This window comes from Rhinolophus hipposideros (assembly GCF_964194185.1).
Source record: "Rhinolophus hipposideros genome assembly, chromosome: 9".
In the NCBI taxonomy this organism is placed as follows: Eukaryota; Metazoa; Chordata; class Mammalia; order Chiroptera; family Rhinolophidae; genus Rhinolophus; species Rhinolophus hipposideros.
The window spans coordinates 9861784-9885727 of NC_138055.1; the positions used below are offsets into that span (position 1 = coordinate 9861784).

At 51.3% G+C, this 23944-nt stretch overlaps 1 protein-coding gene and 1 long non-coding RNA gene across 5 annotated transcripts in view; one reads left to right on the forward strand and one right to left on the reverse strand.

Moving 5' to 3' along the window:
• Positions 1-5192, forward strand: part of PVALB (parvalbumin) — a 17634-nt gene extending 12442 nt beyond the window's left edge. For all 3 annotated transcript variants that reach the window (XM_081061553.1, XM_081061552.1, XM_081061551.1), the window contains exon 5: positions 4973-5192. In XM_081061553.1, the coding sequence (XP_080917679.1) occupies positions 4973-5001 (29 nt within the window). In that variant the 3' untranslated portion in view covers positions 5002-5192. The remainder of the gene's footprint in view (positions 1-4972) is intronic.
• On the reverse strand, positions 1994-23914 carry LOC308502930. 2 transcript variants are annotated; one of them, XR_013994109.1, is made up of 4 exons: positions 23764-23914; positions 9927-10015; positions 9117-9271; positions 1994-4568 (listed from the first exon to the last, which is right to left on the reverse strand). It is a non-coding gene; the product is annotated as an uncharacterized lncRNA (long non-coding RNA). The 2 variants fall into 2 exon arrangements; XR_013994110.1 differs by having other exon boundaries at positions 1994-4435; positions 23764-23900.
• Positions 23915-23944: the final 30 nt, after the last annotated feature.

Consider the following 23944-nt stretch of genomic DNA (forward strand, 5'->3'; position numbering starts at 1 on the left):
GTGGGGACAGGAAGTGGTGGGGGACAACAATAATGCCAAGAAACAGAAGCTACAGTGCCATTGGTGGAGACCTTGCTCCGTGACAGGCAGTAACCAGGCATTTCATAGGCTTAGAGCTGTAGAAGCATCTTGATAACAATAGCTACCAATGGCTGAGTGCTGGCCATGAACCAGGCCTGTGACAGAGCTTTAGTGCTGCTTCCTCTGAACAATCCAAGGAGCTCCATTGTACAGAGGAGGAAACTGAGGCACGATGAGATAAAGTAGCTCGTCCAAGGTCACAGAAGCACGAAATGGGAGTTGGGAATGGATTCCCAGCTCCTGTACTCCAAACACTGTGGGAGCGCTGGAAAGGTGTCTTCTAGACCCGACACTGCAGATAAGAAAACCAAGACGTGGAAGGGTAAGGTGTCTTGTGCAGGACATGAGTGATGGCAGAGCCAAAACTAGAACCCTGTTCCTCCGACGCCCAATCTCCATCCCAGCATCCTACCGCCAACTCAGATGACCTAGACTTGACAGGGTCTTTGTATGTTTGCTCATTTGTTTTTCTCTAAGGAGGGACATGGACATTTTAGAGGAGACTTTTTTTGATAGGAGACTGCTCGTTAATTGGCTTGCTCCTAAGAGCTCTGCCCTGAGGGAGACACAAATGGAGCAGAAGAGGTGACCCCTGCCCTCAATTTGTCTACAAAGTGCCCTTCTCCACGTTCTGGGACGATAAAATTAGAATCCTTTGTTTTCTGCAAAAACCCAGGGCATATGGCCATTGTGATATCCTGGCTGCGTCAGAGTGGATCCCAGGTTGAGCAGAGGGGTCTGTTTGCAGAGGCTTTTAAAAACCCCAAAGGTTCAAAATCTCTCCCATAGTTGGACCCCAAAATGCCTGACTTTCCACCTTCGGGGAATCCCCTGAAAAGTGTTCCTTGGTCCCCCGCATGCTGACTGTGCCAGATGCCCTCCAGTGTGAAAGCGATTAACGAGCTCTTTACTGATGAGCATGGGAGCCTGTCATTTCTAGGGTGAGAGTTAGGGGAACTCATCATTTCTAGGGTGAGGGTCAATGCAGGCCGGGAGAGGGTGAGGACCAATTTTCCCTCCTAACAGTCTCTCCATGAGCTGGCGTTGGCAGACGGATTCACGTCTCCTTTATCCCAGGACAGAGCAACTCGGTGCCCAAGGACAGGATATACTGGTTCTGGCCAATTTCCAATTGAATGGCAGGTGAATCTAGAGAGAGCTCATGTTTCTACCCCACCTGGGATGTTGGCCCAATCAGGAATGGCCTCTCCATATTCATGTAGGGGGTGTTCCTGAGACCACAGACCAGGTCCTGCCTCTGCCTCTTATTTCCCATGTGATGCTGACACTTCACCTCCCCAGACCTCTATTTCCCCATCTGTAAAGTGGGAATCATCTCACTTACCTCCCAGGCTCTTGTGAGAATTATGCGAGGTTAAGTCAGTACTTGAACCCTCAGGAGAACTCAGGAGCCACCCAGCCAGCCAGCCAGCTCTCCACCCATCAGTCCATCCATCAGGTATTTGTTTACTAGCACCTGCTGTGCCAGGCCTGTTCTATTACGAGGAGCATGGTGAACAAGACAGATGGGACTCCCTGCCCTGCTGGAATTTACATCCTAGTAGGAGAAGGCCAATAAGTACATAAATAAGATCATTCCAGAGAATGCTAAGTACCAAGAAGTAAATAAAAAAGGGCTGATGTGACAGAGTCATGGCCGGTGGCAGTATCTGAGCTGGTTCAAGTGTCTCTCTATACTTAGGCCAGACTAGTTTGGGAACGTCCAGGGTAAAGAAGGAAGCCCAAGAGCATAGCTTGAATCACATCTGCTATGTGACCTTGGTCGAGCCACTGCACCCTTGGGCCTCAGTTTCCCCATCTCTAAAATGCAAACAAAAGCATCTCTCCCGTGGGATAATGGTGAGCGTTTAATGAGATAATATATGCAAAACACTCCAATGTAGGCATTCAATAAATCGTAATTTTTTAATTCTATAAAAATGGACAATGTCCATAAAAGACATCTCAAAGAACCACCTGCCCTATGAGTTGCTCTAGGATCACAGGTGCTCATTGGCTGAGAAAGAAAAACACTTTGACACCTGGTTCGTGGGAGGGATTTTTAGAGGGTTTGGTGTTGGGGTTATGTCCCCGCCACGCATTGTTACCACCCAGCCTGTGACCCCGGGGTTCTCAGGACCAGCTGGAGGCCCCCCCCCCCCGTCCTACCTTGAGTTGATATCCAGGCCCCCACATCCGGTCATCTGCCTTTCCTATTCTCAGGGACAGCCTGGGGACAGGAGAAGGCAGTATCCACTTCCCAGGTCAGACCTCAGAAAGGTGAGAAGCTCAGGTACGAGTCCCTCCATGTGGCCATCAGCAGCTGGTTATTTCTATGGCGACGGCACGTGTTGGTCTGGTTGGTTTTGTTTTTTTTTTACCTGGAGATAGTTCTGGCTTACAGAAGAGCTGCAATAGTAGGACAGAGCTCTGTGTACCCCTCCCCCAGCGCCCTCTAATGCTAACATGTTATGTAGCCCTGGTACCGTGGTGAAAACTAAGACATGACACATGTGCTTCAACCAAAGTCTGGGGAGGGCAGGGCGAGCCTCAAGGGAGCCCCAGATACTTCTCGTGGCTTCTTTGAAGCCATTTCACATCTAGTTTTTCGTTTGTCTCTCAAGGGAATTGTTACTGCTTCTCCTTTCACTCCACTGATGAGGGGGGAACTCACACACAGGGATGGACATTTCCCAGGACACAAGGCCGGGCTCGGCCTGGAACCCTAACTCTTGACCCTTACCCACACTATCTCCACCTTATGACACTGAATTTTCTAGAGGCTACGGGGGCCCACACTCTCTGGCAGGCTGAGTCATGCCATCTCAAGGACCCATAGTGGCAGAGGATGGCAAACTCCTTTTTGTTCTCTCTTGTCTCCTAGAGAGAAAAACCACAGAGGAGAAACTCCCTGGGCCCCCCTTTATTCTACATCAAGGTCTCAGAAGAGCTGGCTGCTGAGCAGCACCCCCTGTAACCACCACAGGGAGGACCCCACAGTTCAGAGGCCATGGAAAATGGGCAGGGGGGGTTCACAGTGAGAGCTCAGCACCCCCTGTACTCCAGTACGTCTCTTCCGATGACCCCCAACTCAAGATGCAGAGTCGACTTGCTTCCTTTATGGATAAGGACAGTGAGGCTCAGAGAGGCTAGGCGTCTGAGGTCACACAGCCCAGCAGCGGCAGAGCCACCTGGGGCCCAGGCCTTTGCAGCTGTACTCGTCCTATCATACAACATACTAGTCCAGCCCAGCTACTGGGTCTTTCCCAAATACACGCCATTGTTTCTGTCCTCTGAGTCCTGATGGTGAAAGCCCCCCTCTGCCATCCCTTCCCCTCCATCTTTTCTTCCATGGGAATCCTACGTCTGCTAACAGGGTTCTATCAGAAGCCACCTTCCCACTGAAGCTTTTGCTGACACCTTAACTAGAAGGCACCTCTTCTCCCTGTGACACGATCAAGTCTCGGTGCCTCTTTGGCCTTTTCACAAACATGCCCGACGCCCTCCGTGTCGGGGGCTGAGCCAGGGGGTGGGACGGAGCAGTGAACAAGACGAGTGGCATCTGGAGCTTTATGTTCCAACGGGGGAGGCAGACAATAAATGAATACACCAGAATATACTCAAAAGTGTTTGGAGAGTGGTAAGTGCTGTGGATATAATAAAAAATGGTGACAGCAAAGAGGATCATGGTAGAGGAGGGTCACTGCTTTCTCCAGAATGGTCAGAGAAGGTGCCTTGGAGGGTGACATGTGGGCTGGGTCCAGGTGAGTGAGAAGGAGCTAGCCAAGAGAAAGTCTGGAGAGTGGACCAGGGGGCGCGAACAGCAGGTGCAAAGATCCTGAGGTCGGAATGTCTTCAATATACCTGAGCTTCAGTGAAAAGGCCAGCAGTGTGGAGCACTTCCTGCCGGATATTGTCTTCCTCCCCGACTAGACCAGAAGCTCCTGTGGAGTAGGGGCCATCTCCTTTTCCCCTGCATCTCCCCTCATCTGGAGGCTCTGCAAAGTCACGTCTCATCTCTGGGCCTCAGTTTTCCCTCCTGTAAAATGGAGACAATACCTCCAGTTTTCCTTAGTGTGAAGCTAAACGAGGAGCTGTGTGAGACAGAGTCCAGCTCATTCTGAGCCCCTCTGTGGATACGCTCATCCCTCTGAGCTGTGCGGAGATGTCACGTACTCAGGGTCTTGCTCTGTCCCTGAAGAGGATGAGCGCACAGTGGTTCCTGAAGATGGCTGCTCACCAGAATCACCTTCTAACAAATAAAATAACTCATCCCTTTTCCCAGACCTCCGAAGTCAGAAATTCCAAGGCCAGGGCCTGGGAGTCTGTGTCTTCTTAGATTCTGCTGGTGATCCTTGGGAAACAATGAGACCCAGGTGGTTAACAAGACGTCAAAGTGGCACAGACCTGGGTCTGAATCCTGGGTCTGCTTCTTAGTAGCTGTGTGACCTTATAAAAACTGCTGGACTCTGAGCCTGTTTCCTCATCTGTAGCATGGGCATAATGATAAAATACTCATTACAGGATTACTGTCAGGTTCAACTAAGATATTGTATATAAAGTACTTAGAATAGTGACTGGCATATCACAAACGTTCAGAAAATCATCGTTGCTATTATTAGTGCAGTTATCATTAATAATTATGGGTGGCATGACACCATGAAACCAAAGGTATGGTAGGCTCACCATTTCCCATCTCACTTCATTCATTCATTTATCCATTCATTCATTCATTCATTCCCACATTCACACATGCCATCACTCCAGGACTTCCACAGCAGATGTGAAAACTAATAGAAAGCACCGTGCAGGATACCCAACGGTCAGGCTGTCGCCAGTCTCTTCTGCACCGTCCACCTCTGACTCACCTCTTTGTCATTTTCTTTTGCAGAATTCTCCACTCTGGTGGCTGAAAGCTAAGAGGCTCTGACTGCCCTAGGTCTCCCACCTCTCTACACCAAACCCCCAATCTCCGCCCCTCTTGCTGCCCTCCTGCGTTTCTGTTCAGTTTGTTTATGTTATTTTTTACTCCCCCTGTCCCCCTCCGGCCCTCAAATGCCACCATCCTTCTGGAAAATGCTGGAGAAACAATAAAGGCTGTACCAATTGGATTCTGCTGCTCAGGAGGATCCGACCCAGGGATCCTGCCTTGGCTTTCCAGACATATCTGCACAGGATTTAGACAGAAAAGATGGGATGGAAGAGAAATTTACTGAGCCCCTCCTCTGCATTTGGTACTGAGCATGGTACCATTTGGTGATGGGCACGGGGGTTGCCCGTTAATCCTTGAAACCACCCCATAAAGTAGACGATGAAACTCCCACTTTACAGATGCAGACACTCAGTCTTAGAGAGGAAATGATGTTTCTAAGCCCACACAGCTGGGAGTCGTGGATGGATGGATGGATGGATGGATGGATGGATAACAATTAAGATTCTTGTGACAAATGACAGAAACCCAACTCAAAGTGACTTAAGCAAAAAAGGAAGGAAAAAAACAAAGGCTTGATTGGTTATGTACCTAAATAGTCTAGGGGTAGGTCTTCAGGAACGGCGGGATCAAGGGACTCAAGTGATGTCATAGGATTCAGTCCTTCTTTCCCCACCTCTGAGCACTGCTTTCCTTTGTGCTGGATTTGCTGTCAGGCTGGCTGTCCCTCATGATGGCAAAATTCCTCCCGCAGCTCCTCCCTATGTATATTCAGCAATACCAGTAAAAACAAAACAAAACAAAACAAAACTGCTTTTTCCCATTCACTCCATCAGAAGTCCCCAGATTTAGTCCCATGAATACCTGCAGTTAATGTTTATTGAGCACCTACTCTGTGCTGAGCTCCTTCCGTGATTCCATCTGTACAACAACCCTACGAAGTGGGGGCCGTTAGTATTTCTGTTGTACAGATGAGGAAACTTAGGCACAGAGAAGTGAAACGTTTGTCCAAGATCACGCTGTGAGAAAGTGGTGGAGCCAGGACCTCAAGCCCGGCAGTCAGCAGTCACGTTCGGAAACTGTGTCCCTCCCTGAACCGGTCATCGTGGCCAGAGGATAGGAGCCAGGGTTGGCCTATTCTGGGTGGGGTCAGTGACACCAAAAGCTCATGGCCTGAGAGCCAGGAAGAGGTGTCCCCAGTGGGAATCGGGCGGCGGGCAGAAGCTGCGTGGGCAGCTCAGCAGCAGCCCTGCAGGGTGGGTTCTGCTCTTTCCCACGACAGCCTCGAGGTGGGAACTGAAGCGGTGGTCTTTCTCCCTCTCACGTTGGGTTTCCGGACCCCATACACAGTGCTGCCACCTGCCCCTTCCCCGAACCTGCAGTATTGCCCTAGCAGGGCTGTCGGGGAAGGTACTCGCTAAGGGAAAGGAGCAGGCTGAGGAGCAGGGATGGGCTGGCCACCTTCCTGGGGGGCAACCAGGGACAGCCCACAGCCCAGGCCTGGGAGGGGACTGGGGGCCAGAAATGGATATTGGGCCAAAGCAGCAGCAGGCCCTGAAGAGCCCACAGGACACAGGACACAGGAGGTGCGGGGTGGTCTGCATGAGACGGCAAGTATGAGCAAGCGGGTGGGCGTGAGGGCACATGCGCACACACGTGCACACCTGCTCGTGACAACAGTCAGGATCAGGGTGGACCCAGGTTTTATGTGAGGCTCTGAGGAGGCCTGACTTTGGACACTGAGGACAAGGTGGGGCTGGGCAACCCCGTGCGGGGCCCGAGGGGAAGGCAGGTCAGGACAACAGTGACAGCCGCTGCGGCCCGCTGGCCTGGGCTGGCCCCACACCCAGATGGCCCTGTGGGCAGTTCAGACTCGGGGCAGCACATGGCACAGCAGCACAGCATGTTGGTGAGCAGGGCCACTGGGGACACGGGACATTGTCTCCGGGGTCCTCGATGTAGAAAGGATTTACCTGGAGCCTGGGCAGGACAAGGTCAGGACAAGTTGATGGGGGGTTGGGGGGTGCTTTGTGAGGGTGGGGGGCAGCAGTGTGGTCAGAGGGCGTATAATGACAAGTGACACTGACAACAACAGTCAATTGCCATGTGCTCAGACTGTGGGCATCGCTTCAATGAGGCAATACCTCCAGTCACTGTGTGTCACTCAGGTTTGGCATCTTCATAGACTGGGACCTTTACCACCGCATGGACGTGACCTGTCATCAACCAGGCTCTGAAAGATGCTGGTGGGAGACGCCCCAGCCCCTGGACCCCCGTGTGTCTCCAGCTGGTGCCTGACCCCCCCACCTCCCCAATGCACTCTCCACCTCAGAGCCCCCAGGGCTCTCTCGAAACCAGATCTGGTCCCTTTGTTCTTCTGATTACAACTACCTAGTGGCTGCCCCATTATAGAATACATTCTATTTTATTTATTATTTTGTAACATATTTATAATAAAATATTCTATAAATTAGTTTCCATCATAAAAATCCAAGCACGGCCTTCCGTGCCCATAGGGATGGCCCAGCCTCCATCTTGGGCTTCTCCCTCAAGGCTCCGCTCCAAGCTGTTCCCTCAGCCTGGACCATTAAGCTCTTCCTGCATCCCCACCCCCTTGCCCCGGCTCAGGCCTATTCATCCTCAGGAAAGCCACCCTGGCCATATGACCCCTGCTGGGGTTAGAGCCCCTGAACTTCCTGAGAAAGTATTTATCACAGGGGAAAAGGGGGCGCGGGGGTGGGGGTCAGAGGGCAGAGTGTGACAACCTAATATACGGCTATGTCTCCCAGAGATCAGAAATGCCCAAGGCACATCTGTGGGGTTCCCTGCCTGATCCCAGGGCCTGGCACACAAAAGGGTGTCATGACGCAAATGTGGCCACAGAGGCCGGGTGCGGCCAGTGACCCACTCAAGGTCACACAGAAGTGCCGAGCAGAACAGGGTCTGGCCCCACCTCCTGCTTTCCCACCCTGACCAGTGCCTCCTCCACAGAGACCCTCTGCTGCAGCCAGCAGAGAGGGGCACAGCGGGGAGCCTTCCCTGCCCAGGATCTGGGCTCCAGCTCCCACCCGCCTCCCAGCCGCCCGTCACCCCCACATTGCCCTCCAGCCGCCCCCACTTGGTTTGCTCATCGGCTGAACACACCCGTTTCCTTCACTGCTATGCTCAGAGGAGCCTCATTCATTACCTCAGTCTCCCTTCTGTCTGGGGGTGGCTGGGAGCAGCGAGGGAGGGAGCTGGGGCCGGGAGGAGGGGTCACAAACCAGTTCCTGAGTGGCGTTTGATCCGAGTGGGGTCAGCCTGCACGTGGGCAGGGGACTAAATGATGGATTGAACGTCCAAGGGTGGAGCGAGGAGAGGATGCAGGTAAGTGGGGTAAGATGGAGTGACGTGGTCAGGACGCAGGCCCAGAGTGGGGGAAGGATGCAGAGGAGAGATCGTGGCTGGGACTCTCTCCTCTGTCAGCCATGGGCTTGCAAAACATGACAGTGCCAGGCTCCAGCTTTGGGGCTGGACCGAGCTGCTTTCCCAATCTGTCTTTTCCTCCTTAGAGCACCTCCTATGTGCCAGACGCTTGGTATATACCACCACTTAATCCACACCGTACCCTCCAAGGAAGAGAAGTCTCTATGTTACAGGTGAAAAAGACCAAGGTTCAGAGAGGTTAGGTAACTTGCCCAAACCACACAGCTACTAAAAATGAAAATAGAAAATGAAACCACTCATCCATTCAACAAGTCCATTTTAAGTGCCTACGTGCGCCAGACACAATCATGGCACTTAAGAAGCGCTACCTCATGGACCCATCATAGTAACTGCTCAAACTCTTCCCAGAGCACTCAGTCTCCTCGCTCAGGCTCGGACAGTAAAGATACCCCACCCCCGGAGCCCCTGCCACCACTCTACAGGGACAGTTAGCCTGGGAACATTCAAAGTGGGCGACTCTGCTATTCGGGTGTACAGAGGACCCGGGGCGGCTCCACACTTAGGACAGAAGTCTGGAGCTCTGCCCACATCGCATCCTCCCCCGCCAGACCAGCCAACGAAGGGCCTGCGCAGCCAGCCTGGACCCCACACTGTCACAAAGGGCCCTCACCTGACTTACTTTCATTTCCGCTCTCCCTGTATCTTCTCAGGGAAGTGGTAGAAGAAGACGTGTCCTCATCTTTATGAGGATCAGACCTGGGGCTCCCCAGCGCCGAGGGCAGGCTGCCCCATGCCTGGTGGCACTCAAGTTAGGGTACCCTCAGCATCCCCATTCTGCAAATGAGGAAAGGGAGTGTTAGGGATCTTGGCCGAGACTCCAGACCCATCTGCTTGATGCCACTCGTTGCCCGATCGGGGTCAGAGACAGGATTTAAACTTCGAGGAACCTGGATCCTGAGCCAAACCCCACGCTCTTCTCCTGCCTCGCCTGCATCCTCTGTGGGGTGCCTGGGAGCACCCTGGGGCCTTCGGGGGGCTCCCACTCATTTATTAACCAGTCACTGCTTTGTGCTTCCTCTGTTTCTCAGAGGGCTCCAGACTCCTTAACAGCCTACAAAGCCCTTTGTACCGTACCCCTTCCAATCTCACCATGCTCCTCTCTCCCCACCCCTGCTTAGACCCCCAACCCTACATCACTCCCTGTATTGTCTGCTCCAAGTAGATAGAATGCTCCATTCCTCAACCCTGCCATGTCCTCTCCCTCCTCTGGGCCTTCACACAGGCTCTTCCTTCCACCTGGACCACTGCCCGGCTAGTTCCTATGCAGGCCTCCAGCCTCAGCTAAATGAGGCTGCCTCTCAGAAGCTTTCTCCACTCCCACTGAAACCCAAGTTTCATGTTCATTTTTACATACAACTTTTTATTGAGCACCTAGTATGTGTCAGGCACAGTGGGGAGTCCCACAATAAGTAAACCAGATGAGACCTACCCTCATGGAGCTTCCATTCCTTTGTGCTTTGTGCTTCCTTCAACACCCACTCCACTTCATGTTTATTGCTTCTTTAATAATCTATTTTCCTAAAGGGAAGAAAATAACTTTAAATCATGTATCTGGTGAGGGTTTAGGATCATGAATATATAAAGAACTCTTACAACTCAACAACAAAAAGACAGCTAACCAGCATTGTCAGGGTTCTCCAGAGAAAACAGAATGAACAGGAGAGACAGATATATGGATATAAATATAGCGATACCAATATTTATATATAAGGAGATTTATTACACGGAATTGGCTCAGGTGATTATGGAGGCTGACAAGTCCCAAGATCTGGAGGGTGAATCAGCAAGCTGGAGACTCAGGTTGTTCCAGCTCAAGTCTGGAGGCAGGAAAAAAACCAATGCCCCAGTTTGAAGGCAGCCAAGCCGAAGAATTCTGTTACACGAGGAGGTCAGCTTCTAAATTCTATTCAGGCCTTCAACTGATTGGATGAGGCTCACCCACATGGCAGAGGGGCAATCTGCTTTTCTCAGTTTTATGCCCATCCAAAAACAGCCTCCCAGAAACACCCAGGATAATGTGTGGCCAAATACCTGGGTACCTCATGGCCCAGTCAAGTTGACACATCACCTTAACCATCACCCAACCCAATTTAAAAACAGGCAAAGGACTTGAACAGACATTTCTCCAAAGAAGACATACAGATGCCCAAAAAGCACACGTAAAGATGTTCAATAATACTGGTCATTAAGTAAATGAAAAATCAAAACCACAAGGAGATGCAACTTCACACCCACTAGGATGGCTATAATCCAAAATATGAAAAGAAAAATTACCGGCAGGGATGTGGAGAAATCGGTACCCTCGTGTCTTACTGGTGAGAGCATAGAACGGTGCAGTCACTGTGGAAAGCAATTTGGCACGTCCTCAAAAGCACAGAATTTCTATGTGCCCCAGAAATCCACTCCAAGTACACGTCCAAGAGGAATGAAAATATATGTCCACACAGAAGCTTGCATACAAATGTCTATAGCAGCATTATTCATGATATGCAAAAGATGAAAACAACCCAAATGTCCCTCAGTAGGTGAACGGATAATCAAAATGCGGTACATCCCTTTGATGGAATATTATTCAGCCATTAAAAGGAAGGAAGTACAGACACGTACTCCAACATGGATGGACCTTGAAAACATTATGCCGAGTGAAAGAAGCCAGACACAAAAGGTCACAGACTGCATGATTCTTTTTAAATGAAATATCCATAATAGGAAAATCCATAGAAATAGAAAGTAGACTAAAGGTTGCCAGGGGATGGATGGAAAAGGGTCATGATTACGTAATGGGTACGGGGTGTTCTTCTGGAGCGATGAAAAAGGGCTGAAACTAGAGCGAGATGGTATTTGCCCAAGATTACGAACACACTAAATGCCACCGGATTACTCACTAGAATGATTAATTGTATGTTATGTGAATTTCACCTCCGTCGTCGTCATGGCCAGCATCGCCTAGCGTTCCCATGCGGTTGTCAGGTTTCCTGACAGCAGGAATCACAGTTATCACTCAGCACTGTGACCCCAGCACCTAACACAGTCCCTGGGCCAAAGGAGGTGCTTAGTACATCTTTACGGAGTAAACACATAGAACAAAGGAGAACATTCCCGGGTGAACAAGAAAGCGAAGCATTGATGTGGAGGATGGTAAGCCTTTCCATAATTAAAGGCAGGGTGCGCTGCCTGCACAGGCACTGGGTTTACTGTGATTCTGCGGGCACAAAATCAGGAACAACGAGGAGGATTTACAGGGCAACAGCTCTTGAGTAAACCTCAGGGAGCCCTGTCTACCCTTAGAGCTACTGGGCAGTCAGACGGGCTGTCCTGTGAGGCGCTGAGTGCCCTGTCATGAGAGGCGTGCAAACGGAGATGAGGGAACTTGTTGAAAGGACTCATGCATCAGCAGGAGACTTTCCCCAGACAGCGAGTCCCTTCCAACCCTGAGAGGCTGTGATCTGAGCTGACTTACAGGCCATTAGGAATCTACTTAACCTCCCGCTGACTGCTTGCTACCTTATGAATCAATCATCTGCCCGATGTTTACTGAGCACAGATGTCACGCAGATGGATCCAAAGAGGGTGCCATGTCCTGAAGAGGCAGAGAAGTTTCCAGGTCGTTCTTTCTATTTTCTCCCTCCCAACCTGATCCAGTATTCAGAATGCCACTTCAGGGAGGCTCTGATGTGCTGCTGTCACCAGGCTCCTTTAATGTCCCCTCTGTGGGTTTCTGCTGCCCCCTTGGTGCCTTCGCCACCTCCTGGCTCCGGCACCGACTCCTTGTGGCAGCATGTCCACCACCTGCCACTCCTGCTGGGCTCACCTTCATTCTCACAGCCTGGGCCCACTCTCCCGCAGGGCCTGACACGGGTGCCCAGAAAAGGGGCTCCCGCAACGCAGGGAGGGACGAGGCTGATAAAAGTTAGGGGGCACCCACAAAGGGATTATTAATGTCCTTTAAACTAGACATTGTGGCTATTTTATAACATGGGGAAAGAGCTATGATGTGACTTCTAATTTATATAGTGACTTATGTTATATTATGTTATATTATATATTACAATACTGTATTTCCCTATTCATGATTATAGTTGCCTACATATCACTAATTCTCACCTCTTTCTTTCTATCACAATCCCATTTGGTGGCAGGACAGCAATTTGCCCTGTGAAAAATACTCACCTGACCAGCGGCACAGTTTTGGTCTATGAGACGTAAACATACATCCCTGGGTGGGGGGAGGAGGAGGGTTTGCAAGGAAGCTTCTAGAGAAGCGGATCCCCTTGGTCTTTTGGTCTTTGCCTTCCCTGTCACCTTGTCTAGGATGCAGCCTTGTGCCCAAAGATGGATGCCTTCTTACAACCATGCGGACTGAAGACTCAGCTGGTGACGACGGTGCCAATAGGAAGCTAGGAGAAGCCTGGTCCCCGATGGTCCCCACCTTGAGAGTGCTCGCAACAGGAGGAGACTAGCCCCTAGTTATTTAAGTCCCTTATGGTTAGTACATGAAGCAAAAATAATTCTACCAGTAGTAGTTCATGAAACACAAAATGCAGTGTAGTGGATTGAATAGACATGTCCTCTTGGAACTTAGAATGTGACTTTATTTGGCATAAAGGTCTTTGCAGATGTAATTAAGGTAAGGCTCTCAAGATGAGATCATCCGAGATTATCACAGGCCCTAAATTCAACGACAGGTGTCATCCTAAGAGACAGGAAAAGAGAAGACACACAGGGAAGAAGGCCGTGTGAAGACGCAGGCCGGGGTTGGAGGGATGCAGCCGCCACAAGCCAAGGAATGCCAGGAGCCACCAGAAGCTGGAAGAGGCGGGCAGGGTCCTCCCCCAGAGCTTTTAGAAGGAGCACGGCCCTGCTGACACTTTGATGTCAGAATCGGGCTTCTGAACTGGGAGAGAACAAATTTCTGTCATTTGAAGTCACCAAGTTTGGTCATTTGTTACGGCAGCCCTCGGACACTAATATATGCAGAAAAGTAGGTGTCATAGAAAATGTGACATAAGCTGTGCATTCAACGGATAAATAGTTCTTTGGTTACGCAAGACAAGGGCCTTCCAGAAACACAAGTAGCAAGGTATACCTGTAATAACAGCAATGCTTGTTGGCATGGCCTCCGCCGTGTGCCTTTTGTCCCCTCTCCCTGAATCCTTACACCAAGCCCCTGGATAGATATCATGGTCCCTGTTTAACAGCTTGGGAGGCAGAAGCAGAGGTTCACGAGTGTGCTTGGGGAGTGGCCGCAGAGGTGCTGTGCTGCTCCCCACCCTCCGCCCACTTACACTGCAGACCGGAGGCTCGCCTTCCTGGCTGCGGACGCCTGGCCCCCCTGCTCAGGGCAAGGAAGGGTGCCGAGGGGAACAGCTGTACAGCCCTCTGCCAGTGCTGGGAGGTGAGTCAGGTAAGAACTCACCAGCTTCCTCAGCCCTCATCTGGGGGGACTCCAGGCGTCCTCCACGCAGTCTCCCCGAGTCCCTAGCAGGGCGGAGGTGCCCACTGTGGCAGCTGGCTTAGTGGCGCCCTCCTTGTTCCTTTCTCCTCCATGTGTTATGGCCCCATTCCCCAAGTGGTGCTTCCAGAAACTGGCTTCCAATAAACCAGGGTACTCGGTCCTTACTCAGGGTCTGCTCTGGGCGAACCCCAAATGAAGACAGTGCTGGAGTCGGGGCCCATCCTGGTTTATCTGACCCCAGAAGCCAAGCTCGGACCCACTAAATTCCTCTGTCCTGTGGGGGTATGTGCACGACAGCCCAATGTGCACCCCATATTTAGGGGTACAGATTAGAAAGAGCAGCAGCAGCCGGGGGACCACGTGGGAGCTGCCATTGAACGTGATGCTGCGAAAACAGAGAACATTCTAACGTTTTCTGTATTCGCCACGGTGCCTGGGGCACCAAGTTGGATGTGCTCCAGGAAGAAACCTGCCCTCCTCTCACCACTCCAGCTTCTCTGGGTCTCAGGCCACTTGTCCATCCCTCCTCTGAGGCTCACATCTGTTCACTCTCAAGACACGGGCAGAGGGCAATCGTCTGGCAGAGCACATCAGAGATGGCTGTGAAATTTGCTGGGTGAGCCAGCGCCAGATGAGAAATTGCTCTGCCCCAGCAGTTTTGCAAAATTCAAAGCTTCTTGCCGAAGCGGAGGGTCAGTTATTGGAAGGTTTCCTGCATCATCATCACAAAACGCCACCCTGTCAGCATCGCCAGAGAGATGGTGGCGGATGGGCTGCTCCGGGCGGCAGCCCTGTCTCCGCTTTGGGAAAGAGCCTTCAAGAATGCAAAGCACACAGAGAAAGCGATGGCCAAATCTTCTGCCACGAGAAACTGCTGCAGGGGGCACGTTCTTTCCATCTAAAGGAAATTGCCTTCGGTTCTCCGGTTTCTTGTAAGGAAGGCTTCCCACCCTCCGGTAGATGGTAGACGGCAGGAGAACATTTCCGTTCTGCAGTCATTCATGTAATCATTCGTTCAATGCCCCAGAGTAGTACTAGCTCCCCACCTTTGTCGAGTGTTTACTCTGTGGCTCTTTCAAGTGCTTTATATGCATTATCCCATTTAATCCTCACAGCTCTCTGAGGTAGGTCTTTGGTCCCATTTTACAGACAAGGAAACAGAGGTGCAGCCAAAGTTCATTAGCTCCCCCAAGGCCACCCAGCCAGGGAGCAATGGAGCCGATTTGGAGAGAGAAGATCTGAAGTCTAATCCCACTCTCCCTTCTTACTATCCATGTTGTGTTGTACATGTCTTTAATTCATTTCACTGAGCTTCAGTTTCCTCCTCTGAAAAATGGACGTGCCGACTATTGGAGCTTGAGAGAACAGAACAGAACAGAGAGCTGAAGTGCTAGCACCTTGAGGGGCTACTTCACACAATTTGGTGTCTGCTCTTTGGTTTCCCATATCCCCAAGTGGGGTCCCCCCCGAAAACAAAGATTCTGTTAGGCAGATTTAAAAAAAATTTTCCCAGAAAGCAAGATGTCTCTTTGGGGAGACTGGGGGGTCTTCCCTCTGAGAGAGTGAAACAGAGACACTTTTCTGTGTGGAGTCAGACTCCGAGACCAGATCTGGTGACTAAAGACTCCATCTGTCCTTCCTGTCCCACTACTGGGCACCGAGCCCTCGGTTGAGGTGCGCTCAGAGGCTCTGTGCTGCGTGCATCTCGCCAGCTCCCTCTTCTTCCTCGGCGGGGTGCCTGAGTTTAGAAGCAATCATGCCTGTTTACAGCTCCCAGAAGCTCAGGACGCGGACCTGAGGCCGCCCAGGCAGGCAACACCTTCTGCCACCGGTGTTTATTCCTATGGTTCCATTGGGAAGAGACTCTGGGACTTTTCGTTCCGAACAGCTATCAGGTATTTTCAGGCTGTTTGAAGGCCGACAGATTCCAACTCATGGGTGCCACGTTCAGGTGCTAACCACAGGCTCCAAGAATACTTGAGCAGGGAACAGGGAACCGACCTCGAATGCAGCCAATCATGGTAACAGTGAGAGCCCTTACCTTTGTCCAGCACGTCACAGTTTGCAAATGTTATCTTAGGCGATATGTGGTGTCCATTTTGACCCTCATATAACTCTTTGAGAGCAAGGAGAGTGGGATATAGTTGTTCCCAAGTCTAGCCATGTCAAATGGCCTGTTGTGGGGGGTAAGTCACGGCCTGAGTGCACTTGCCAGGGAGCACCTAGAAGGAAGGAAGGGGGAGCACAGAGCCCTAGGGGACTACCATTTCCGAAGCAGGGGGCAGAGGAGCCTCCAGTGCATTGGAGAAAGACCAGTCAAGGAACAGGAAGAGAACCAGGAGAAGGGACGACACCAAGCAGGTGGAAAGAAGGCCAGGAGGGAGGACAGGGGGGCTGTGCCATCTCAGCAGAGACGCCCCGTAAGAGACAGTGTGGCCGAGTGGCCAAAAGTGTGGTTTGAATCATGCCCGCTGCTTCAAGTGTATGATCCTAGGCACGGTGCTAAACCTCTCGGTGCCTTGTTTTCTCCATCTGTAGAATGGGGATAACAACAGCCCCCCACTTCGCGAGGTTACCGTAGGGCTTAATGCTTATCACAGGCCTGGCACACTAAGGACACAGTGACTCTGATTCCTGCAGCCTGGCACTGGAGTTGACCACTCAGCCAGGAGTGACCTTTGACACAAGTTCAGAGCGAAGACCGCAGTAGATTATGGAATAAGTGGGAAATGAGGGGATGAAAGAGGATGGGCAAATGCTCTCGGAGGAGCCAACCTTTGAAGGGAGGTGTGGGAAACGCAGGCCTGGGAAGGATTTCAGCTTGTGGAGGCAGCATGAGGGAGGGGGCGGGCAAATGGGCAATGGCAATGGAAGGCCTAGGAGGGAGAGGGGATACCTACCAGAGCAGGGCCTGGAGAGGAGAATAGGGGTCTGAACCCCGGTGGAGGGACTGGCCACCACTCCTGCTGAGGGTCCAGAGGGTCCTGATCTCAGGACATGGGCTGGCTGGTTGGAGGAAGGAGGGGATCTCCAAACCTGCCCACAATTCAACCAGGGAGAGATGGATGAGAAGGGTGCCCTGAGCACAGCCTACCTCAATCACAGAGAGAACTGTCTTTGAGTGAAGACAATGTTTTTCAAATGTTTATTAGAAGAAACCCAGGCTTCCTGGGTTTGACTCCTAGCTCTGCTCCTCTGTGACCTCTGGCAAGTTACTTAACCTCTCTGTGCCTCAGTTTCCTCACCTGGAAAATAGCAATAATGATGCTACCTCCCTGTCAAGATTGTTGTGAGAATGACATGCAATAATCTAAGGATGAGCCTGGCACCAAGATCCATTACGGTTATTTTAACTAGTATCACAAGGGGCACAGTTTAAAACCAGGCACAGGGATATGACATCTGCAAAGAGGACCTGGTCCCTGCCCTCAAGGGTTTGCACCCACCAGGTGAAAAGAGAGTCACCAGGGTCCTGGAGCCTTGCTCTGTGCTGACTCACCAGTCTTTGGATCCTCCCGACAAAAGCCCAGGACGAAGGATCTATTATTGCTCCCATTCCACTTGGCAGAGAGGTGTGGCAAGCTGCCCAAGGTCACACAGCTACCAAGTGGCCAAGCTGGGATTTGAACCCCAAGAGTCTGGCTTTAGAGCCCATGACTTCTTCACTGTGCTATCCTGCAGGCAACTGCAAACGATGGTCCGCGCTGTTATGGAATGTGCAGGACACGTGGAGCAAGCGATGGCTGAGCTGAGGAAAACACAGTTGGAGCAAACTAGGTTAGGAGGGGACAGCAGGGGCAGAGGCCCAGGAGCAGGAGAGGCGAGTCCAGATTCAGGATGGACGAAGCCAGTGTGCCCAAGGCACGGAAAGTGGGCTACAGCTGCAGACGGGCAGTGACCTACACGCCAGGTTGACAGCTCTTTGGGAAAGGCTGCTTCCTACTTCCAAGGAGAGTAGGAAGACTTTGAGAGCGTTGCAGTGGAAATATGACAAGACTTAGAAGGACCACTCTCTGCAGCTGAATAGGACACAGCCATTGAAAAACAACAACAACAAAGAAGGAGGGGTATTGTGGGTGCTGACATGGAACCTCTCCAAAGTATACTGTGAGAAGGAAAAGCAAAGTGCAGAAAAGAGTGCGTGTGACAGCTTCTATTTAGGGAGGAAAGGAGGAAAGAAAGGATAAGAAAGAAGGTGCCTGCCTATTTGCTGGAATATATGTAAAGTATGTCTGAAAGCATGCGCAAGAAACTGTTAAGTGTGGTAGCCCCTGGGGATGAGAACTGCAGGCCTATGGTGGGGGTGGAGGAAATGTTCTCTGTGTCTCTTTTCCTTCTTTGAAATTTTAAAACAAAGGAAGAGACTGCCTATTCAAAACTTTAAAAATATAAAGATGACCCCAGCTGCTGGGTTGAAAATGCAATGGAGGGGGTCAAGAGTGGATTCAGAGAAATTATGAGACTCACTAAAGTTTTACAGGGTGCTGGGGAACAATATGAGGTGCAGCTGCTTGGGGTGCTATCTGGGAAAGGGCAAGAGGGGGTGAGGTGACCAGTAGGGGTAAAGGAACCTAGAGCAACAGGAACCAGCTTAACCTTGCCCCCAGCAGAATTTGGCCTAGGTTCCGACTGAACCATCTGGAAATGGGCAGACATGCTAAATGTGGACTGTTCTAGAAAAGCAGCTCTTGGCTCCTGCAGAGGAGCTATTGTGGGCTGCTGAAGGCCTGTGTGGCTCTGGAGGGATGATTTGCTTAACTTTAAATACATGCAGCTGCAAAGTAAATCAAAACCTGGCAGCCCTCGGCGCTCTCCTGCACAGGCAGTTCCTCGTCTGCTGCTGCCCCCTGCTGACAGAACCTAGCCATTGCAGCCTCCGTGCAATTCCAAGGCTACAGCTCAGAGCTCCACTTTGCATTCTCGGCGCATGGAAGGTGAGTCAGTCCCATTTCCTCTGCCCTTTATTGAGCCGGCCACACCAAACACCGCATCAGCCGAGGCATAAACAACCAGGCCCACATGGACAGTGGAAAATCGAACAGCAAAGGTTATTACCGTGAGAAGGCAGAGTACCAGAAGGCAAATGTGACACGGTGCATTATAGAAAATTGTAAAACAGACACCACTACTGCATTAAAGAGCACCCTCGGGGGATTCAACAGCACCCCAATGGCTGTTACTAAGAGCGGGTGTCTACTGGGTCTTACTACCTGTCAGGCACTGTTCTAGACCCCTTATCTGTGTTAACTTAGCTGATTCTTGGGGTGAGGAAACAGACACAGAGAGCTTACGGCAAAGCAGGATTCAAACGTGCCTGAGCTGAGGTCCAACCCTTGCAGATTTCAATTTTAAAATCAGTATTTCCTACTCGTATACCAGGGGTCCTCACCCATGGGCGATGTGCACCCCAGGGGACATTTGGCAATACCCAGAGACATGTTTGGTTGTCACAGTGCGGGAGATGATTCTGGCATCTAGTGCGTAGAGGCCAGACATGCTACAAGGCACAGCACGGCCCCCCACAGCAGAGAATTATCCAATCCAGAATGCCAATAGTGCCAAGGTGGAGAAGCCCTGATCTAAATACATGAAATTCCTCTGACTCCACTAGCTCTCTTTTTTTGCATTGCCCACTGACACGCGGGCATTAGTGCAAATCTGCTTTAATGCATGAAAAGTCTTCTTGAGGATTCATGCTGAATAGCTCTCAAGAGACCTTTTCCCACTAATTTCTCTCTTACTTACCCGAAGGAACTGTTGTGCGTCCAACAATCCTGCTAATACACTCTACAAGTGATGGGGTTCCGAGGAGCAGCTCCAGCAGAGGACAACCCCCAGGAATGACGGCGGAGGGATTCGTGCCTGCAGTGGGCGCGATGAGGCCGGCGCCGTGCGTGGAATACCACGGCTGTCCCTGGCTCCGAGCCGCGGCTCAGACGCATGCTGCTTGTCAAGGCTGTCGGGAAGCATTCAACCCCAGGATGATTGAACGGTCCCTGAGAACAACTTAGCAGCAGCTGCCTCTCTGCTCCCTTCTCACTGAAAGCCCTCACTTCGTAATTAGCCCAAACAGCCCAGTTCCTGGCTTTGGGGAGCAGCTGTTAACTCCTCCTCCTCCATGGAGCCTACAGGTCTGCAGGTTGTATGGGTCGGGAGCTGGCTGTGCAATGGGAGGGGGGGCAGGGTGGAGAACCCAGACATCAGGTTGCCGCGATCTGATTAGCCCTGGCACCCCTTCCAGCAATAAGCCCGTTACCTACACAAGAAGCCTTGCTTGCTGAACGAATGAATGGACAGAAAGGAAAATTCTACAAGATTCATTCATTCATTCAAAAATATTTACTGAGTGTCTTGCCATGCTGGGCATTGTCTTAGATGCTGGCAGGACAAAAGAGGCCAAATCTCATGAAACTAACCTTCTAAGGGAGGAAGACAAATACTATACAAATACATACAGACTATGATATCGGGTAGTGAGTGCTATGAAGAAAGACAAGTAAGACAAGGAGATTGAGACTGACAGATTGGGGGTGATTCTTTACATTTGAACAAAACTCAGAAGGTCATGAGGGCAAGTCTCATGCAGCCATGTTAAGAACAGTAAGTGCAAAGGCCCTGAGGTAGAAAGGATCTTGAGGAGATTGAGAAACACTAAAACGGCCAGAGAACAGGGATAAAGGTGGGAGCCAGCATGACCTACGGGCAATAGTTGTCAAACATGAGCACGCATCAGAATTGCTAGAAAAGTCTATGAAAACACAGAGAATGGGCCCTCCCCACAATGTTCAGTTGTTTGGTGGGGATGGGCCTAGGGACGTGTATTTCTAACAAGTCCCTGATGCCGTTGGTCCAGGCACCACAGCAAAGGGTATTTAGTCTTCGTACAACAAGTCCTTTCCTGCTCAACGTTCACCAGTCATAGGTCGCCACTGCCTGACTATCTGCCTCCCCACTGGAAACCAGCACCTATGATGGTTCTGTCCATGGTGCCCAACAAAATAGCTGTTGAATGAATTCCTCAAAGAAGTTTCCACACCAGGCCTTGCTTCACTCTCTTTTGTCGTTCTGCTGTCTACGTGGCTCCAAGCAGGCGCTTGGGTCAGACCTACCTCTTAACAATCTCCCACTTAACACCTGAGCAAAGAGTGTCACCTGCTGTCTCCAAATGCTTAATGCACGGCCACCGCTGGTGGAATACCTCTACACGTGCTATTCCATCTACTCAGGAGGTCCTTTCTCCTGTGTCCGTCTCATAAATTCCTACCCATTCTTCAGGGCTCTCCTTCCACAATATCCTTCCCAATGCCCCTCCACCTGTCCAGGGCTACAAGTGCTCCGCGGCGTCCTGTATCCACTCATGCCGCAAGGATTCGTTCATACATTTGTCTTCCCTTCTTGAATCGAAGTCACAGGCAAGCAGCCCTCAGGGTGAACCAGTCTACAGAGATGTTCTACTGTGGTTACAGTGTTTTCAATTTAAGTTTATTGCCAAAATTTGAGTCAGGGGATTTCACACAAAAGTCTAGATTCTGGGCTCTTCTAGAAAAGTCAGGGCTGGCATTCTTACATGGCCAGGACCTACTAGAGTTGCTTGGGACTCTGTCACCTTCACTCTGGTGGCCCCAGCACAGTGCCTCGTCCAAGGCAGGCACTCAAGAAAGCTTATTCGTGAAGCCAGAAAGATGACTCCAGGTAATGGAAAAAAACCACCAGTCCCAAGAGCTGGTGACCTGAGGCTGGTTTTGATTCTAGCTGACTTGTTGCATGACCTTGGGCTCTCTCTGGACCTCAGTTGCCTTGTCTGTTACACTGAGATAATGAGAGTTTGCACTTCCCAGGGTCACTGCATCCAACAACAGAGAGGATGTGGAGTGCTTAGCACGTGCCTGGCATATAATGTTCAATCAGCATGAGATAGTACTGCAAGGAACACAATCAATATTTACTCTCTAGGAGGGGAGGAAGTGAGGAGTTAGAGGCAGCAGAGTTCCCTTTCGGGGCCAGTGGAGTGATAGACTATTTGTGTTCAATCCTCAGTTCTGCCATTCACTAGCTATGTGACCTTGGGCATGTGACTTAACCTCATTTGGGCCTTAGTATCCCTATCTATCAAATGGGAATGATACAAGCCTCATATAGGGTTATTGTGAATATCAAATATGAGTATGAATTAACCCTTGAAAGCACTTAGAATGAGGCCAGCATTCCACATATGTTCAACACATGCCAACTCTCAGAGAGGGGTTAGATTAGAATCTTTCAAGGCCCCTCCTGGCTCTAAAACTCTCGGACCACCTTAAACCTGTGACTGTGTCATGCGGCTGTCCTTTAGTCACCAAGAACGTACAGAAGGCCCTTGGGATGAGGGGAGCAGAATTCAGTATAAAGGGATTACCATCTCTCTAGAAAGATCCAGAATGCTGACTATAGGCACACTGAGTAGCAGCAACAATAGGGAGAGTGGATATGGTGCAGAGGAGTGCAGCGCTGTGTGGGAGGTGCTATGACCCCCTGGCAGGAGGAAATGAGGCTTCAGAGGCTGCCCCCAGATCGCTATCAGTGTCTCAGCCCCGTGGAGCTGCCTCCAAAGGTTGACTCACTCGAGGGGTTCTTTAGGGGATGAAGGGCGTCACAGTGAACAGGACAGCCTGGAGGGGGAGGCAGGAAGACCAGGCCGGTCTGACTCACGCAGGCCTGGGGTCTCTGAGACAGACACGCAGGAGGTCTCCAAAGAAGCAAAGTAGGTAAGGGGGATGAAGGAGAGACAGCTGGTAACCAGAATACCAGGAATGATTCCCAAGAAGACAAAATTCCAGACAACTTGGATTGTTTTACTCTGGATTCAGAACTGAAGCTTGCAGTCATTTGCCAAGGGTGTGTGTGTTGGTTCCCCTGCACAAGGCTAGTAGCGACACTGAGACAGAGAGCAGCTGAGACAGCAGAACGCTCCAGGTAACCGAAAGGCACGTGATGGCAAGTCCTGAATGCAGGTATCTGTGCTGAGGGGCTTCTCTTCCCTTTCAGCATCAGCCAAGGGTTGGCGGGGTTCGGGGAGTGAGGGGTGGGGGTGCGGCCGGGGTGGGAACAGGGGTGCATCTGACCAACCTATGACGGTGATGATAGACCAAATCTGTCCTGATACATTTCTTCTCCTTCATCCATTCAGCTGTTGAGTGTTGAGTACCCACTACGCCCCAGGCACTTACAGACTTTCTCATTTAAACCTCAGGACCACCCCATGAAGCGGGTTCCACTGGCCCATCCTTAAGGATGAGTCAGGAGGCTCAGGGGTGAGATGGCGCCCGGGTCAGGAAGGTGGCAGTGATTTGTCTGGGTTTGCTGACCGCAGAGCAAGAGGGGGCCCTCCGGGTGCGGCCTCCGCGTCCTGGATTCTCGCTTTCATTCAATACGGGGCACACAGACGCTCTCCGTTTTACAGGACAGGAAACGGGCCCAAGGGAAGGATGACTTCAACTGCCTGAGTCCAACCGGCTCGCCCGCATCCAACCAACTTCACTTGTTCTCCCTTTGTTTACAGACATCACTTTAAACGCTTTAAAATTGTGGAGTTTAAAGCGCGTAATATCTCCGGTCTTTTACAACGAGATTTCCCCGCGGAATGCGGGGCAAGGGCTGAATTTTTTGATGCACCTCGCGGCCGCACTCCCCGGCACCTGGGACCTGGGGCAGCATCGGGAACCTCCACCACGTCCAGCCCGTTCTCAACTTCGGCCCCTGCGGCCTCACCCAGTGCGCAGGCGCCACTGCCGTCTCCCGCGCTCGCGACCGGCCCCCTCGCGGACGAACTCACCTCCACGAGGGCGCGGGATACGCATTCCTCCCACAGATGGGCCCGGCCGGCTTCTGGCCAATCAGAGAGCTTCTTTTATCACCGCTTCTGGCTAAAAGATGTTGGAGCTTCTTTTCCTAGAACTTTCCGGCAGTGCCGGGAAGAGGGGTGTGGGGAGGGGGAGGAGTGGAAATGATTGATG